This window comes from Cherax quadricarinatus, chromosome 36 (assembly GCF_038502225.1).
Source record: "Cherax quadricarinatus isolate ZL_2023a chromosome 36, ASM3850222v1, whole genome shotgun sequence".
Taxonomy (NCBI): Eukaryota; Metazoa; Arthropoda; class Malacostraca; order Decapoda; family Parastacidae; genus Cherax; species Cherax quadricarinatus.
This window is the reverse complement of record NC_091327.1, coordinates 29,297,811-29,315,586: the sequence shown is the minus strand read 5'-3', so window position 1 is coordinate 29,315,586 and position 17,776 is coordinate 29,297,811. Positions and strand designations below refer to the sequence as shown.

The 17,776-nt window shown below is 38.7% G+C and overlaps 1 protein-coding gene across 8 annotated transcripts in view; it reads right to left on the bottom strand.

Annotated features, from left to right (window-relative positions):
* The window catches only part of LOC128691269 (dynamin-binding protein-like), a 144,620-nt gene that overhangs the window by 99,608 nt on the left and 27,236 nt on the right, over nt 1–17,776 (bottom strand). For 7 of the 8 annotated variants that reach the window (XM_070091606.1, XM_070091604.1, XM_070091603.1 and 4 more), the window contains exons 6-7: nt 14,001–16,363; nt 5,893–6,012 (exon numbers count right to left, since the gene is read on the bottom strand). In XM_070091606.1, coding sequence (XP_069947707.1) covers nt 5,893–6,012; nt 14,001–16,363 — 2,483 coding nt within the window. The remainder of the gene's footprint in view (nt 1–5,892; nt 6,013–14,000; nt 16,364–17,776) is intronic. The other variant, XM_070091609.1, reaches the window with a different exon arrangement.

Sequence of the window (17,776 nt, the reverse complement as noted above, 5' to 3'; positions counted from 1 at the left end):
ACTCTCAAGTTGTTCCCAGTGGCATTAAAAGAAGAAGGGAAGTAACCCCAGATAAGGACTTGCTACCTAAAGTCCTAAAGGAAGGAGATTCTCCTTCCAAACAATAGTGTACACCTTCCTCCTATCCCCTCCTCCCGTCTTCCATCCACCCAGAAGTCTTCAGTAAAGGTAAGTGTAATATTATTTTTTATATGCATGTACTTGATTTCTCATTGATTTCAGTATATAAATCTTTATTTAATTTGAAAAAAATATTTTATTTTAATATTTTTGGGTGTCTGGAACGGATTAATTTTTTTTTTTTTTTTATTATCACACTGGCCGATTCCCACCAAGGCAGGGTGGCCCGAAAAAGAAAAACTTTCACCATCATTCACTCCATCACTGTCTTGCCAGAAGGGTGCTTTACACTACAGTTTTTAAACTGCAACATTAACACCCCTCCTTCAGAGTGCAGGCACTGTACTTCCCATCTCCAGGACTCAAGTCCGGCCTGCCGGTTTCCCTGAATCCCTTCATAAATGTTACTTTGCTCACACTCCAACAGCACGTCAAGTATTAAAAACCATTTGTCTCCATTCACTCCTATCAAACACGCTCACGCATGCCTGCTGGAAGTCCAAGCCCCTCGCACACAAAACCTCCTTTACCCCCTCCCTCCAACCCTTCCTAGGCCGACCCCTACCCCGCCTTCCTTCCACTACAGACTGATACACTCTTGAAGTTATTCTGTTTCGCTCCATTCTCTCTACATGTCCGAACCACCTCAACAACCCTTCCTCAGCCCTCTGGACAACAGTTTTGGTAATCCCGCACCTCCTCCTAACTTCCAAACTACGAATTCTCTGCATTATATTCACACCACACATTGCCCTCAGACATGACATCTCCACTGCCTCCAGCCTTCTCCTCGCTGCAACATTCATCACCCATGCTTCACACCCATACAAGAGCGTTGGTAAAACTATACTCTCATACATTCCCCTCTTTGCCTCCAAGGACAAAGTTCTCTGTCTCCACAGACTCCTAAGTGCACCACTCACTCTTTTTCCCTCATCAATTCTATGATTCACCTCATCTTTCATAGACCCATCCGCTGACACGTCCACTCCCAAATATCTGAATACGTTCACCTCCTCCATACTCTCTCCCTCCAATCTGATATTCAATCTTTCATCACCTAATCTTTTTGTTATCCTCATAACCTTACTCTTTCCTGTATTCACCTTTAATTTTCTTCTTTTGCACACCCTACCAAATTCATCCACCAATCTCTGCAGCTTCTCTTCAGAATCTCCCAAGAGCACAGTGTCATCAGCAAAGAGCAGCTGTGACAACTCCCACCCTGTGTGTGATTCTTTATCTTTTAACTCCACGCCTCTTGCCAAGACCCTCGCATTTACTTCTCTTACAACCCCATCTATAAATATATTAAACAACCACGGTGACATCACACATCCTTGTCTAAGGCCTACTTTTACTGGGAAAAAATTTCCCTCTTTTCTACATACTCTAACTTGAGCCTCACTATCCTCGTAAAAACTCTTCACTGCTTTCAGTAACCTACCTCCTACACCATACACTTGCAACATCTGCCACATTGCCCCCCTATCCACCCTGTCATACGCCTTTTCCAAATCCATAAATGCCACAAAGACCTCTTTAGCCTTATCTAAATACTGTTCACTTATATGTTTCACTGTAAACACCTGGTCCACACACCCCCTACCTTTCCTAAAGCCTCCTTGTTCATCTGCTATCCTATTCTCCGTCTTACTCTTAATTCTTTCAATTATAACTCTACCATACACTTTACCAGGTACACTCAACAGACTTATCCCCCTATAATTTTTGCACTCTCTTTTATCCCCTTTGCCTTTATACAAAGGAACTATGCATGCTCTCTGCCAATCCCTAGGTACCTTACCCTCTTCCATACATTTATTAAATAATTGCACCAACCACTCCAAAACTATATCCCCACCTGCTTTTAACATTTCTATCTTTATCCCATCAATCCCGGCTGCCTTACCCCCTTTCATTTTACCTACAGCCTCACGAACTTCCCCCACACTCACAACTGGCTCTTAATCACTCCTACAAGATGTTATTCCTCCTTGCCCTATACACGAAATCACAGCTTCCCTATCTTCATCAACATTTAACAATTCCTCAAAATAATCCCTCCATCTTCCCAATACCTCTAACTCTCCATTTAATAACTCTCCTCTCCTATTTTTAACTGACAAATCCATTTGTTCTCTAGGCTTCCTTAACTTGTTAATCTCACTCCAAAACTTTTTCTTATTTTCAACAAAATTTGTTGATAACAGCTCACCCACTCTCTCATTTGCTCTCTTTTTACATTGCTTCACCACTCTCTTAACCTCTCTCTTTTTCTCCATATACTCTTCCCTCCTTGCATCACTTCTACTTTGTAAAAACTTCTCATATGCTAACTTTTTCTCCCTTACTACTCTCTTTACATCATCATTCCACCAATCGCTCCTCTTCCCTCCTGCACCCACTTTCCTGTAACCACAAACTTCTGCTGAACACTCTAACACTACATTTTTAAACCTACCCCATTCCTCTTCGACCCCATTGCCTATGCTCTCATTAGCCCATCTATCCTCCAATAGCTGTTTATATCTTACCCTAACTGCCTCCTCTTTTAGTTTATAAACCTTCACCTCTCTCTTCCCTGATGCTTCTATTCTCCTTGTATCCCATCTACCTTTTACTCTCAGTGTAGCTACAACTAGAAAGTGATCTGATATATCTGTGGCCCCTCGATAAACATGTACATCCTGAAGTCTACTCAACAGTCTTTTATCTACCAATACATAATCCAACAAACTACTGTCATTTCGCCCTACATCATATCGTGTATACTTATTTATCCTCTTTTTCTTAAAATATGTATTACCTATAACTAAACCCCTTTCTATACAAAGTTCAATCAAAGGGCTCCCATTATCATTTACACCTGGCACCCCAAACTTACCTACCACACCCTCTCTAAAAGTTTCTCCTACTTTAGCATTCAGGTCCCCTACCACAATTACTCTCTCACTTGGTTCAAAGGCTCCTATACATTCACTTAACATCTCCCAAAATCTCTCTCTCTCCTCTGCATTCCTCTCTTCTCCAGGTGCATACACGCTTATTATGACCCACTTCTCACATCCAACCTTTACTTTAATCCACATAATTCTTGCATTTACACATTCATATTCTCTTTTCTCCTTCCATAACTGATCATTTAACATTACTGCTACCCCTTCCTTTGCTCTAACTCTCTCAGATACTCCAGATTTAATCCCATTTATTTCCCCCCACTGAAACTCTCCTACCCCCTTCAGCTTTGTTTCGCTTAGAGCCAGGACATCCAACTTCTTTTCATTCATAACATCAGCAATCATCTGTTTCTTGTCATCCGCACTACATCCACGCACATTTAAACAACCCAGTTTTATAAAGTTTTTCTTCTTCTCTTTTTTAGTAAATGTATACAGGAGAAGGGGTTACTAGCCCATTGCTCCCGGCATTTTAGTCGCCTCATACGACACGCATGGCTTACGGAGGAAAGATTCTTTTCCACTTCCCCATGGATTAATTTTATTTCCATTATTTCTTATGGGGAAAATGGTTTCGAGTTTCATGAATTTCGACTTTCGGCAGGCTCTCTGGAACGGATTAATTACGAAACTCGGGGTCCACTGTGCAATCATTACAATAATGCGTAACAGTAAATCTTCTATTTTTTTTTTTGTGAATTAAATTTTTTTTGTGTGAATAAAAATTCAAAATAGAATTCATGTGTAAAGCCTGGAAATAGAACTAATGAACAAAGAAAACATTAGTTTAGTTCCAGAAATGCCTGGATTTTTTTATTCTGTACCCTATTTTGAAAATGGCATATTTTTAAAATTGTGTGAAATTGGCCAAATTACCAATTTTTGATCACTTTAATGGGTAGTTGAAATAGTTGACTAGGAGGTTTCTTGTGCGTAATGGATAAAATGAAGGAATACTAGCAAAATAACTAAGAATTTGGTTGACTGGAACAATGTAATTGGCTTAAAATAGGACTCAAATTGAGCAAAATCACCAATGCATAAATACGTATTGCTTACATAGCAAAATTCGCGAGTGTAATTTATTCAGTTTTCCATTAAATTTTGTATTTTTGTCTTACCTTCAGAAAGAGATTCTCTGCCATTTCATAAGAATTTTTTTTTTTTTTTTAAATTCTTGGACCCTGTGGACAAGTTCCTGATTAGGGGTGTGGACTTTGAAAGGGTTAAAAGTAATTGATGTCAGAAGATATAGGCCTGTCAGTATACTGCTACAGTATACTAGCAGGACTAACACTATCCACACAACACTGCTTTCAAGATGCTAAACAGGTCTACCTGCACAACAGTCTACACAACACTATCTACACAAAATGACATTCAAATAACACAGCCTACACAACTCTACCTACACAAAATGATATACGTCGTCAGAAAGCAGAACACCATTTTTTCCACTCATAAGTGCATATAAATGCCAGATAAGTTTACACTTATGTTGAAGCGAGAATGCTGGAGGCAGTGGAGATGTCATGTCTGAGGGAAATGTGTGGTGCGAGTATAATGCACAGAATTCGTAGTTTGGAAGTTAGGAGGAGGTGCGGGATTGCCAAAACTGTTGTCCAGAGGGATGAGGAAGGGTTGTTAAGGTGGTTCGGACATGTAGAGAGAATGGAGCGAAACAGAATGACTTCAAGAGTGTATCGGTCTGTAGCGGATTGGAAGGCGGGGTAGGGGTCGGCCTAGGAAAGGTTGGAGGGAGGGGGTAAAGGAGGTTTTGTGTGCAAGGGGCTTGGACTTCCAGCAGGCATGCGTGAGCATGTTTGATAGGAGTGAATGGAGACATATGGTTTTTAATACTTGACGTGCTGTTGGAATGTGAGCAAAGTAACATTTATGAAGGGATTCAGGGAAACCGGCAGGCCGGACTTGAGTCCTGGAGATGGGAAGTACAGTGCCTGCACTCTGAAGGAGGGGTGTTAATGTTGCAGTTTAAAAACTGTAGTGTAAAACACCCTTCTGGCAAGACAGTGATGGAGTGAATGATGGTGAAAGTTTTTCTTTTTTGGGCCACCCTGCCTTGGTGGGAATTGGCCAGTGTGTTAATAAATAAATAAATAAATAAATCTCAGTTAGCAATAGAACTAGGCATTAAAAATAATAAAAAGTAAAATACACATACAGTACACTTATTACTTACCTTATGATATTTGTAGTCTTAATAAAGGGTCAGAGGTGAGTAGTATTTATTTTTAAGAAGTCAGGTGTGGGAGGTATAGTAACCAGCCAGGCCAGGCTAGACCACCCCACTCACACGCAATTTACTACGACATTTAAAGTTTTCCATGAAATTTCATACTTTTGGTAAAAGCTTCTCTCATTTCATAAGATTTTTTTTTTTTTTTTTTTTTTTTTTTTGGAAAATTCTTCGACCCTGAGAGCAAATTTGCAAGTAAGGGTCGTGACACTGAAAGGGTTAAGGCTTTTACATAATATGCAAATACAGACCTAACAAAAAAAAAAAAAAACCTGAACAGTACTTTGAACCAACTTCATAATGAAAACTTACAAATTTACATTTACAATACTTGCACTAAACTTCAATTTTACATCACTTAATATTCCATCATATGAAAGTGCACTTATAACTTTTCTACTGTATCCACTGCCTAGAGATAAACTTCATGGAGAAGGAATCATTTCTAAAACCTGAAAAAAACTAACTACTGTACTCAAAATTATTTACAGTATTATATTTCTGTTAGTGACAATAATGTCTTCTAGCTTAAGAATTAAACAAATGTAACATTACCTTCAGGGGGCAGTGAGTAGTAGTCTTGTCCATCATCACAGTTATCAAATGTTTTCAGTGGGGGAGGAGGAGCTGGTCGTTGAGGTGCAAGGACTGGGGAGCAGCTTCCATCATTTGCTACTAAGGGTTAAAAAAAAAAAAAATCACATTGCCTGTAAGTTGGATCAGCCTTAATAAAACACATGTTTGAAGTTCACATATTGACTTATTTCTTCTGAAAGGACATATTATAATAATAATACTGTGTACAGCCATCTTTACAAATTCACAACCTTCCGTATTTGTGGATTTCAATTATCCAACATTTTTGCTGTAGGGCAACAAGCAGACAGGTTCAACTATCCAACTGTTTTCTGGCTCAATGGTAATTATTGATTTTGACTGTCTACATTAACCAGATTAGAGTGGCTTACATAGATATGGTCACTGAAATACAAGATGAGCATAAATCTGAAACAAAACTGATGAAAGCTTAATTTTGTATTATCCATAATTTCTAGTTTTGCAGAACTCCTATAAATATATATCTCATCTCCACCTCCCCCTCACACACAAATTTTCAGGTCTGCCCACAACTAAAATTCGCCTGATACAAAAACTATAATGTACCTGTATGACTTATACAGCACAACTATGCTTGTGGTGTCTCATCTTCAGTTTTTAATTTATCATTAATTTTTTTTTTAAATTTCCAGTGGTTGTAGCACTTACTGCTGCCTCTTGGATCCCATTACATTGTCCTACCACTGTGTTATGCTACTCAACTCCACATGACAGCTGGAACAAAATATTAGCTATGTTCCCTGTCATGCTACATCATACATCAAGTATTGAAATCTGTCACTCTGAGCTGCAACCCTTTAGTAGGGCAATAAGAGAGGATGGGAGTGAAAAGGGAGGGAGTGAAGATGGAAAATGAGGAAGGGAAGGTAAGATGAGAAATGGGGGGGAAAGAGTGAAAGGGGGATGGAAAATGAGGAAAGGAAATAATGAAAATGGACAGGTATACAAGACAAATGCTCAATATGATGGACTTGGTCCATTGGTGGGAAGCCTACTGGACACACTACTACGAAGTGACAAATGCCCAACACAGTGGATTCAGTCTGTTGAATTGAGCTTTTGCCTGGTCAAATATTTTGTCCTTGTAAAGCTTACAATGTGTGGTTTACATGTTATAAGATTTTAATTACAAAGATGGCCACTATCATGCCTAGGCACTTCGGGCAGAATACTACTAATTCTTACGCTATTATGATACGAGTCATATTTGAGCAGTACATTTGAACATATTATTAGGTACTTAATTAGAGCCCATTAAATCTGTTATATAGGGGTCCATTACAGTAAGAGAGAGAAGAAAGAATTATAAGGTGGAGGGGGTAATGTGAGAGGGATGATGAGAAAAAAAAGAGCATAGTGAGAGGAGGGGGGAAGAGAGGGATGGGGGAGAGAGAAAAGGTGGGGGGAAGAGTGGACCGGGAGAGATGGAAAGAGAAAAGGGAGAGGAGGAAGAGAAAAAGGAAAGGGGGTAAGAGAGGACAGAGAAGGGGCAAAATAAAAGACAGGGAGGGGGGGGGGGAAGAAAGAATAGACAGCAAGGAGTGTGTGTGTGGTGGGGGGAGGAAGAGGATGTGCCAACATCATCAATACTGCCAACTGCCAACTGTCTTCCAGTAAGATGAAATTTTGGACAGAGTTACACGAGCATCAAAAATATGTTCTACTGGCTGACAAACAGAGGGAGAGTAAGAGAAAGGATACTGAATGAGGGAATGGTGGGGAGGAAGGAGCTGAAGAAAGAGAAACAGTGAAGAAGGGAGAAGAGAAGATGAATAGGGAAGAAATAGGTAGAAGGAAAAGGGGAAGAGGCATGGGACAGAGGGGGGGGGGAGGCAGGGAAGAGGATGACAGGGGTGAAAGATAGGGATACAGGGGAAGTGAGACACGAGACATACAGGCAGGAGAGCGAGGTCATCTTCATGTGAAAATGAAAATGTAAATGCTTATTTCCTTGCAAAGCTTACAATGTGTGGTTTATATATTATAAAATATTAATTACAAAGAAAGCCACTAGCATGCCTAGGCATTTCAGGCAGACTAATCCTAATTCTTACTCTATAATGACACAGGTTATGGAGCAGTACATTTTAATATACATAACTGCATACTGATATAGAAGTTAGGTAACTGAAGTGATTAACATTAATTAGATTGATAATAGTGAGGTAGTACAAAACATAAAACAATATTATAATTAGTTAATTTAGTAATGGGAATTAGGTAGTAGGTTGGTAGACAGCAAACCACCCAGGGAGGTACTACCGTCCTGCCAAGTGAGTGTAAAACGAAAGCCTGTGATTGTTTTACATGATGGTAGGATTGCTGATGTCTTTTGTCTGTCACATAAATATGCAAGATTACAGGTATGTCTTGCTACTTCTACTTACACTTAGGTCACACTACACATACATGTACACATTTATTTATACACACTCATCCGAGTTTTCTTTGATTTTATCTTAATAGTTCTTGGTCTTATTACTTTTCCTTTTATATCCATGGGGAAGTGGAATAAGAATCTTTCCTCTGTAAGCCATGCGTGTTGTAAAAGTCAACTAAAATGCCGGGAACAATGGGCTAGTAACCCCTTTTCCAGTAAAGATTACTAAAAAGAATAAGAAGAAGAAAAATGTCAAAGTGGTAAGTCTGAATGTGCATGGATGTTGTGCAGATGAAAAGAAAGAGATGATTGTGGATGTTATGAATGAGAAGAAGCTGGATGTCCTGGCTTTAAGTGAAACAAAGCTGAAGGGGGTGGGAGACTTTCAGTGGAGAGGAATAAATGGGATTAGGTCAGGGGTTTCAAATAGAGTTAGAGCTAAAGAAGGAGTAGCAATAATGTTGAAGGATAAGCTATGGCAGGAAAAGAGGGACTATAAATGTATTAATTCAAGGATTATGTGGAGTAAAATAAAGATTGGATGTGAAAAGTGGGTTATAGTAAGCGTGTATGCACCTGGAGAAGAGAGAAGTGTAGAGGAGAGAGAGAGATTTTGGGAAATGTTGAGTGAATGCGTGGGGAGTTTTGAATCGAGTGTGAGAGTAATGGTGGTTGGGGATTTCAATGCTAAAGTGGGTAAAAATGTTATGGAGGGAGTAGTAGGTAAATTTGGGGTGGCAGGGGTAAATGTAAATGGGGAGCCTTTAATTGAGCTATGTGTAGAAAGAGATTTGGTAATAATACATATTTTATGAAAAAGAGGATAAATAAATATACAAGGTATGATGTAGCACGTAATGAAAGTAGTTTATTAGATTATGTATAGGTGGATAAAAGGTTGATGGGTAGGCTCCAGGATGTACATGTTTATAGAGGGGCAACTGATTTATCAGATCATTATTTAGTTGTAGCTACAGTTAGAGTAAGAGGTAGATGGGAAAAGAGGAAAGTGGCAACAACAAGTAAGAGGGAGGTGAAAGTGTATAAACTAAGGGAGGAGGAAGTTCGGGTGAGATATAAGCGACTATTGGCAGAAAGGTGGGCTAGTGCAAAGATGAGTAGTGGGGGGGTTGAAGAGGGTTGGAATAGTTTTAAAAATGCAATATTAGAATGTGGGGCAGAAGTTTGTGGTTATAGGAGGGTGGGGGCATGAGGAAAGAGGAGTGATTGGTGGAATGATAAAGTACAGGGTGTGATAAAAGAGAAAAAGGTAGCTTATGAGAGGTTTTTACAAAGCAGAAGTGTTATAAGAAGAGCAGAGTATATGGAGAGTAAAAGAAAGGTAAAGAGAGTGGTGAGAGAGTGCAAAAGGAGAGCAGATGATAGAGTGGGAGAGGCACTGTCAAGAAATTTGAATGAAAATAAGAAAAAATTTTGGAGTGAGTTAAACAAGTTAAGAAAGCCTAGGGAAAGTATGGATTTGTCAGTTAAAAACAGAGTAGGGGAGTTAGTAGATGGGGAGATGGAGGTATTAGGTAGATGGCGAGAATATTTTGAGGAACTTTTAAATGTTAAGGAAGAAACAGAGGCAGTAATTTCATGCACTGGTCAGGGAGGTATACCATCTTTTAGGAGTGAAGAAGAGCAGAATGTAAGTGTGGGGGAGGTACGTGAGGCATTACGTAAAATGAAAGGGGGTAAAGCAGCTGGAACTGATGGGATCATGACAGAAATGTTAAAAGCAGGGGAGGATATAGTGTTGGAGTGGTTGGTACTTTTGTTTAATAAATGTATGAAAGAGGGGAAGGTACCTAGGGATTGGCGGAGAGCATGTATAGTCCCTTTATATAAAGGGAAAGGGGACAAAAGAGACTGTAAAAATTATAGAGGAATAAGTTTACTGAGTATACCAGGAAAAGTGTACGGTAGGGTTATAATTGAAAGAATTAGAGGTAAGACAGAATGTAGGATTGCGGATGAGCAAGGAGGTTTCAGAGTGGGTAGGGGATGTGTAGATGAAGTGTTTACATTGAAACATATATGTGAACAGTATTTAGATAAAGGTAGGGAAGTTTTTATTGCACTTATGGATTTAGAAAAGGCATATGATAGAGTGGATAGAGGAGCAATGTGGCAGATGTTGCAAGTATATGGAATAGGTGGTAAGTTATTTAATGCTGTAAAGAGTTTTTATGAGGATAGTGAGGCTCAGGTTAGGGTGTGTAGAAGAGAGGGAGACTACTTCCTGGTAAAAGTAGGTCTTAGACAGGGATGTGTAATGTCACCATGGTTATTTAATATATTTATAGATGGGGTTGTAAAGGATGTAAATGCTAGGGTGTTCGGGAGAGGGGTGGGATTAAATTTTGGGGAATCAAATTCAAAATGGGAATTGACACAGTTACTTTTTGCTGATGATACTGTGCTTATGGGAGATTCTAAAGAAAAATTGCAAAGGTTAGTGGATGAGTTTGGGAATGTGTGTAAAGGTAGAAAGTTGAAAGTGAACATAGAAAAGAGTAAGGTGATGAGGGTGTCAAATGATTTAGATAAAGAAAAATTGGATATCAAATTGGGGAGGAGGAGTATGGAAGAAGTGAATGTTTTCAGTTACTTGGGAGTTGACGTGTCGGCGGATGGATTTATGAAGGATGAGGTTAATCATAGAATTGATGAGGGAAAAAAGGTGAGTGGCGTGTTGAGGTATATGTGGAGACAAAAAATGTTATCTATGGAGGCAAAGAAGGGAATGTATGAAAGTATAGTAATACCAACACTCTTATATGGGTGTGAAGCTTGGGTTGTGAATGCAGCAGCAAGGAGGCGGTTGGAGGCAGTGATGTCGTCCTGTCTAAGGGCAATGTGTGGTGTAAATATTATGCAGAAAATTTCGGAGTGTGGAAATTAGGAAAAGGTTTGGAGTTAATAAAGGTATTAGTCAGAGGGCTGAAGAAGGGTTGAGGCGGTTTGGTCATTTAGGGAGAATGGATCAAAGCAGAATGACATGGAGAGCATTTAAATCTGTAGGAGAAGGAAGGCGGGGTAGGGGTCGTCCTTGAAAAGGTTGGAAGGAAGGGGTAAGGGAGGTTTTGTGGGCGAGGGGCTTGGACTTCCAGCAGGTGTGCATGAGCGTGTTCAATAGAGTGAATGGAGACGAATGGTATTTGGGACCTGACGATCTGTTGAAGTGTGAGCAGGGTAATATTTAGTGAAGGGATTCAGGGAAACCGGTTATTTTTATAAAGCCGTACTTGAGTCCTGGAAATGGGAAGTACAATGCCTTCACTCTAAAGGAGGGGTTCGGGATATCAGCAGTTTGGAGGGATATGCTGTGTATCTTTATACGTATATGCTTCTAAACTGTTGTGCTCTGAGTACCTCTGCAAAAACAGTGATTATGTGTGAGTGAGGTGAAAGTGTTGAATGATGATGAAAGTATTTTCTTTTTTGGTCACCCTGCCTTGGTGGGGGACGGCCGACTTGTTGAAAAAAGAAAAAAAAAAAATTGCGATTTCTTGGTCTCATTTGATAGAATGGAAGATATATTACAGAATTAATATATATGGAAGATATATTACAGATGTAACTAATGAACAGAGGAAATGTTAGTTTAGTGCCAGAAATGCCTGCATTGTTTATTCTGGACCCTATTTTGAAATTGGAATATTTTGAACTTTGTTAAATTGGCCAAATTATCAATTTCCGATCACTTTATTTTGTATGTAGTCGAAACAGTTGACTTGGCGATTTCTTTGGCTCAATCGATAGAACAGAAGTAATACTAGTGAAATAGCTAAGAATTTGGTCGACTGGAATAATGTAATTGGCTTAAAATGGGAGTCAAAGTCGGCAAAATCGCCGATGCGTAAATATCACTGACACATCCAAATTCGCAAGAGGGTAATTTCATAAATTTTCCATCAAATATCATACCTTCAGAAAAAGATTCTCTACCATTTCATAAGAAAAAATAACATTTGTTTTTTTTAAATTCTTGGACCCTGGTGCACACTTTGAAATTTGGCCTCTGGACCCTGAAAGGGTTAATTAACCCTTTCAGGGTCGAGAGGCCCTCTCCTAAACTCGTTCTCAGTGTTGAAAATTTTTCGGAAAATAAATTATTTTTTTCTTATGAAATGATAGAACCTTCTCCCGATCATAATGACACCAAAAGTACAAAATCTGATGGAAAACTAACGGAATTAGGCTCTCACAAAGTTAGCGGTCTCGACGATGTTTACACATCGGTGATTTCGCCCACTTTGAGCCCTATTTTCCTGTGTACTAGTCAACAAAAGTCTCATTTATTTCACTAGAACTCCATTTTTTCTATCAAATGAGTACAAGAAACCACCCATTTACCAATTTCAACTATCCAATAAAGTGGTTAGAAATTGGCAATTTTGCCAATTTCACACAAATTTCAGAAGATGCCAATTTCCAAATAGGATCCAGAATAAACAAGACACATTCTTGGCACTAAAATAACAATTTCTCTGTTTGTTAGTCACGTCCCCAGGCCCCTCTTACATTTCTTTTGCTTTCCACTTTGAATTTTTATTCTCACAAAAAATAGAAGATTTACTATTATGCAGACTACTGCATTAGTGTAGAAATGGTATAAATAATATCAGCGCACTTGTGAAAGAATGTTAAACTCACCAGTTGATGTGTATTGGAAGCTTGGCATGATTGGAGGCTTGGCATGATTTGTTTACTTTTGAACTTTGGTAAAAATCAAACATTTCTGCTAGTTTGAGCTCAATTTCAAGGTACTTTTCATTGTGAAACCAATCAAAATCATCTCAATTTCTGTAATATGTCTTCCATTCTATAAAATGAGACCAGGAAAACTAGAATAAAACCATAAATACCATACAAAAATACAGTGCAAAGTCACGATTAAAGTTTTTTTTTTTCTCATTATAAACTGTGTGCTGCAGGATTTGTTTTATACTGTGCACACTGGCCACAGACCCATTCTTTCATATGTAGGCCTACCAGCTTTCTCTCGCTGGATTTGAAGGCGCTAGAATTTAGGCGTTCTAGTACGTCAATAACCCTGGTGCGTAAGCCGTACTAGTACGTCAGAAACCCTGAAAGGGTTAAAAGCCCATTAGTTATTAGCTATATCATCTTCAAACATTTTCATCCAAGATTTTTCCTGATTACATAAAAGATTAAACATTTATCAACAGTTTCTGCTTAGAAAACACTGCATATATAAAATATGTCAGCTATTTTATTACATTCACAAGAACTGCTAAACTCATAGGGATCATACAGTGCCTAGGAAAATGGGAGATAATCAGGTTTGATCTAAGGGTAATTCCAATTCTTCAGATCAGGGCATCCCACATAGAGACATGAGATAGAAAAAGAAGGGAAAGGTAGCTTACAAGAAGCAAAAGCAATTACTCCTATTTACCACATCAAGTTTAAGAATATTTTTTTTTTTTTTATTATCACACTGGCCGATTCCCACCAAGGCAGGGTGGCCCGAAAAAGAAAAACTTTCACCATCATTCACTCCATCACTGTCTTGCCAGAAGGGTGCTTTACACTACAGTTTTTAAACTGAAGTAAAAAATAATCATACTAGCTTTTTCAGGCAAGATGTATTAAAGTAATTAAAAGTATAAAGTAGATTACATGCAGCACATACCTGTTGAGTAAATTCCTTCACTACTAGTTGAAACCCTAGAGACATCATCTGGGAAAGATGCACTATCACTTCGAGTTAGAGAAGCTTTAGCTGCACCAGTTTCATCCACACTCTTTCGTTGACAAGTTTTCAATGATGGCTTAGCTGCTAATCGAGGCTTCTGTACTTTAGCATAAACTGGTTCTTGTGAAACAGGATCAGATTTGGAGAGCCTTTTAAGCTGCCGTGGTGGTTTAGCTACTGGTACACTTGCAACGGTCTCTCCAGTTTTGACACCGTCTACTATTTCTCCAGCTTTGGAATTAGCTGCTGTCACAATAGCTGTTGGTTCTGGTATAGACTTTGAGGAGTCACTTCTATAAACTTTTGTTCTTGGGGGTACTGGAGGTATATTCAGAGACCTTGGAGCTACAGCTGGAGGTTTAGAAACTGTCGTCCCTGAGGCAGTTTGAGATACTGCTAGAGATGAGGTTTTGAGAGCACTGGTTGTACTAGAAGACACTGTTGTGTTAGAAGATTGAGAGACTGAAGTCAATATTCTTTGAGTCTCCTGAGAAGACTCAGATATACAATTATTAGCAGCAACATCTGCAAGAGATAATTTACTTAGGCTAGCTGTAACTATGGATTCCACTGGCTCCTCCTCAATAGCAGGCTGGTCATTTATTTCTGAGGGACAAACCTCCCTCTTTGTAAAGATACTTTCACTGCCCTTTTTATCTGGCTGACCTACATTACTTCTTAAGGTAATATCTAAGGAAGCTACAGTCTTAGCCAACACAGGGTCTACTTCTTGTTTCTTTATAGACCCAAAATCATTCTTATTATAAGATCGTCTATACCCAGATGGGCTGAATGGAGAGGAACTTCTCGATCGATCATGCTGAGCATCTTTAACAGGTAGCCTTGATTCTCTTTTGGTAGCTGTCTCTGTACAAGAGTTTGTTGTCTGAGCATTAAGTTCCCCAGAGTCACCCAAGACACCTTCAGTGGGGATAGACAAATAATTTTGGGGACACATACCCTTCGAACCAGTTATGTTTTCTACAATAACCCAGTTATTATCAACATATTTTAAAACCTTGAGAATGTCTCCTTTAGCCAAGGACATATCACCAGGCTCCACAGCATGGAAATCAAATTCTGCTCTAGCATAGCCCAAGTATTTTACCTGTAATACTGCTTCAGATCTAGCTAAAAATAATTCTTCTTCATTATAAAGACAATCTACAATAATATCAACATAAGAAGTGGGGAATATTCCTTTAGAGCCTCTGACTGTACCTAAAGTCCAGTGAGAATCTACATGCTTTAGAAGGTGGACAATATCTCCCTTTTTGAAAGTCAATTCATTTGGATATTGAGCCCTAAAGGAAAACAATGCCCGACCATATGGTTCTATACCAGTGTTGTCCTCATTATAACCAGAAGACAGTTTACTAAAATCTTGAATTAGAGAGTTCTTATTCATTGAACATGTTTGCTTATCCCCATCTTCTAACAGATTTTTTGAAAAATAGTCATCTACTTTTTGTGATAAGGAATTGAGTGCACTGACATCCTCCATTCCTGGGACACTTGAAAAGGCACTTGGTTTAGGTTCATCCTCACAGACATCCACAGAATCTGTGACTGACTGAATGGCTCCATCAATGACAACTGGCTGTGAATTAGCTGGCAAAATATTTTCATACCTATGGTTTATATCAGTTGCCTTCGAAGATACTGTATCTGCCCCCATTGTTATTTCACTTGTAAGTGCTGACCTATCATTAAAAGATTTGTCTGGAAGGACTGGAGACTCGTCAATATTTTCATATCTATAATTCAAACTGGAAAAAGGCGAGGCACTGGCTTGGCTTATGAATGGGGTAATTAAGCATGTACCATTAGCATGACTTGTAGATGCATTTCCACTTCCTTGGGAAGATGAAAACATACAAGGCATATTTTTCTTAAAGTAGTCATCATCAAAAATGTCAGCATCATCAATATTGCCAACTGTCTTCCAATAAGATGAAGTTTTGGACAGAGTTACTGGAGCATCAAAAATATGTTCTACTGGCTGACAAACTGCAGCAGTAGAACGAATACCTGAATCAGGCAAAGAGTAATCTGTGGCAGGAGCAATGTGTTCTACACTAGGCACTGGTACTTTGAGGTCTGAAAATGGCAGAGAAGCACGTGTCATGTCCTGCAGTGCAAAATCAGCACTCAGTTCAGGGGTATCTGATGGGACTATACTAAAAGGTAAAGGATTACTCTCCTCTGGATACACAGCAGCTGATAAAGGCACCGACGTTTCTTCTAGAACATCCACAAAGCTACGCGGAAAGGTACCAGTTGCTCCATTGACTTCTCCCCTGTAAAAGCAAAAGATAAAAAATATCTTTTTCATACTCAATAGAAGCTGCTTATATTTTCAGAGCTAAAGTGAGCTTTATTGACATTAATTATAAACTACTTTTTATAATCAGAACCATTATCCTATTATAGGAACTATGATGAGACTTTCCATAAAAAAAGTCCCTTTAACAATTCACAGCACTTGTGCGTGTCACAGCACACTGACTAAACAATCAGCTGTCAACACATTTAAATACAAATACAGGTTTGTTTCAACATGATACATAGTTTATTTATATAGTTTATAGTTATTTATATAGTTTATTTTCATATAGTCGGACTTGAGTCCTGGAAATGGGAAGTACAATGCCTGCACTTTAAAGGAGAGGTTTGGGATATTGGCAGTTTGGAGGGATATGTTGTGTATCTCTATACGTATATGCTTCTAAACTGTTATATTCTGAGCACCTCTGCAAAAGCAGTGATAATGTGCGAGTGTGGTGAAAGTGTTGAATGATGATGAAAGTATTTTCTTTTTAGGGATTTTCTTTCTTTTTTGGGTCACCCTGTCTCAGTGGGAGACGGCCGACTTGTTGAAAAAAAAAAAAAAAAAACATAGTTTATACAGAAATGGGCGACACGCATGCACGTTACAAGCTGATAGCTATGCAGTGCATTTTGGGCAAGATTAAGCCTAACTTAAAACTACAAGGCATATTACTGTACATAAGAGAAAATTGCTGTGTATATTAACCCTTTGGGGGTCGGCAGGTCCTCTCAGAGACTTGTTCTCAGGGTCGGCCAAATTTAAAAAAAAAAAAAAAAAAATTATTTTTTCTTATGAAAAGACAGAGAATCTTTTCCCGATCATAATGACACCAAAAGTATAAAATTTGATGGAAAACTTACGGAAATATGCTCTCACAAAGTTAGCGGTCTCGATGATGTTTACGCATCGGTGATTTTGCCCACTTTGAGCCCTATTTTCGGCCAATTCCAGTGTACTAGTCAACAAAAATCATAACTATTTCGCTAGAACTCCATTTTTTCTATCGAATGAGTACAAGAAACCACCCATTTACCGATTTCAACTATCCAATACAGTGGTCAGAATTCAGAAATTTTGCCAATCTCACACAACTTTCAAAAGATGTTAATTTCTAAACAGGGTCCAGAATAAACAAGAAAGACATTCCTGGCACTAAAATAACATTTCCTCTGTTCATTAGTCACATTACCACGCCCCTCTTACATTCTTTTGCTTTCCACTTTGAATTTTTATTCTCACAAAAAATAGAAGATTTACTGTTATGCAGACTACTGCATTAGTGTAGAAATGGTATAAATAATATCAGTGCACTTGTGAAAGAATATTAGACTCGCCAGTTGACGTCTATTGGACGTTTGGCATGATTTGTTTACTTTCGATC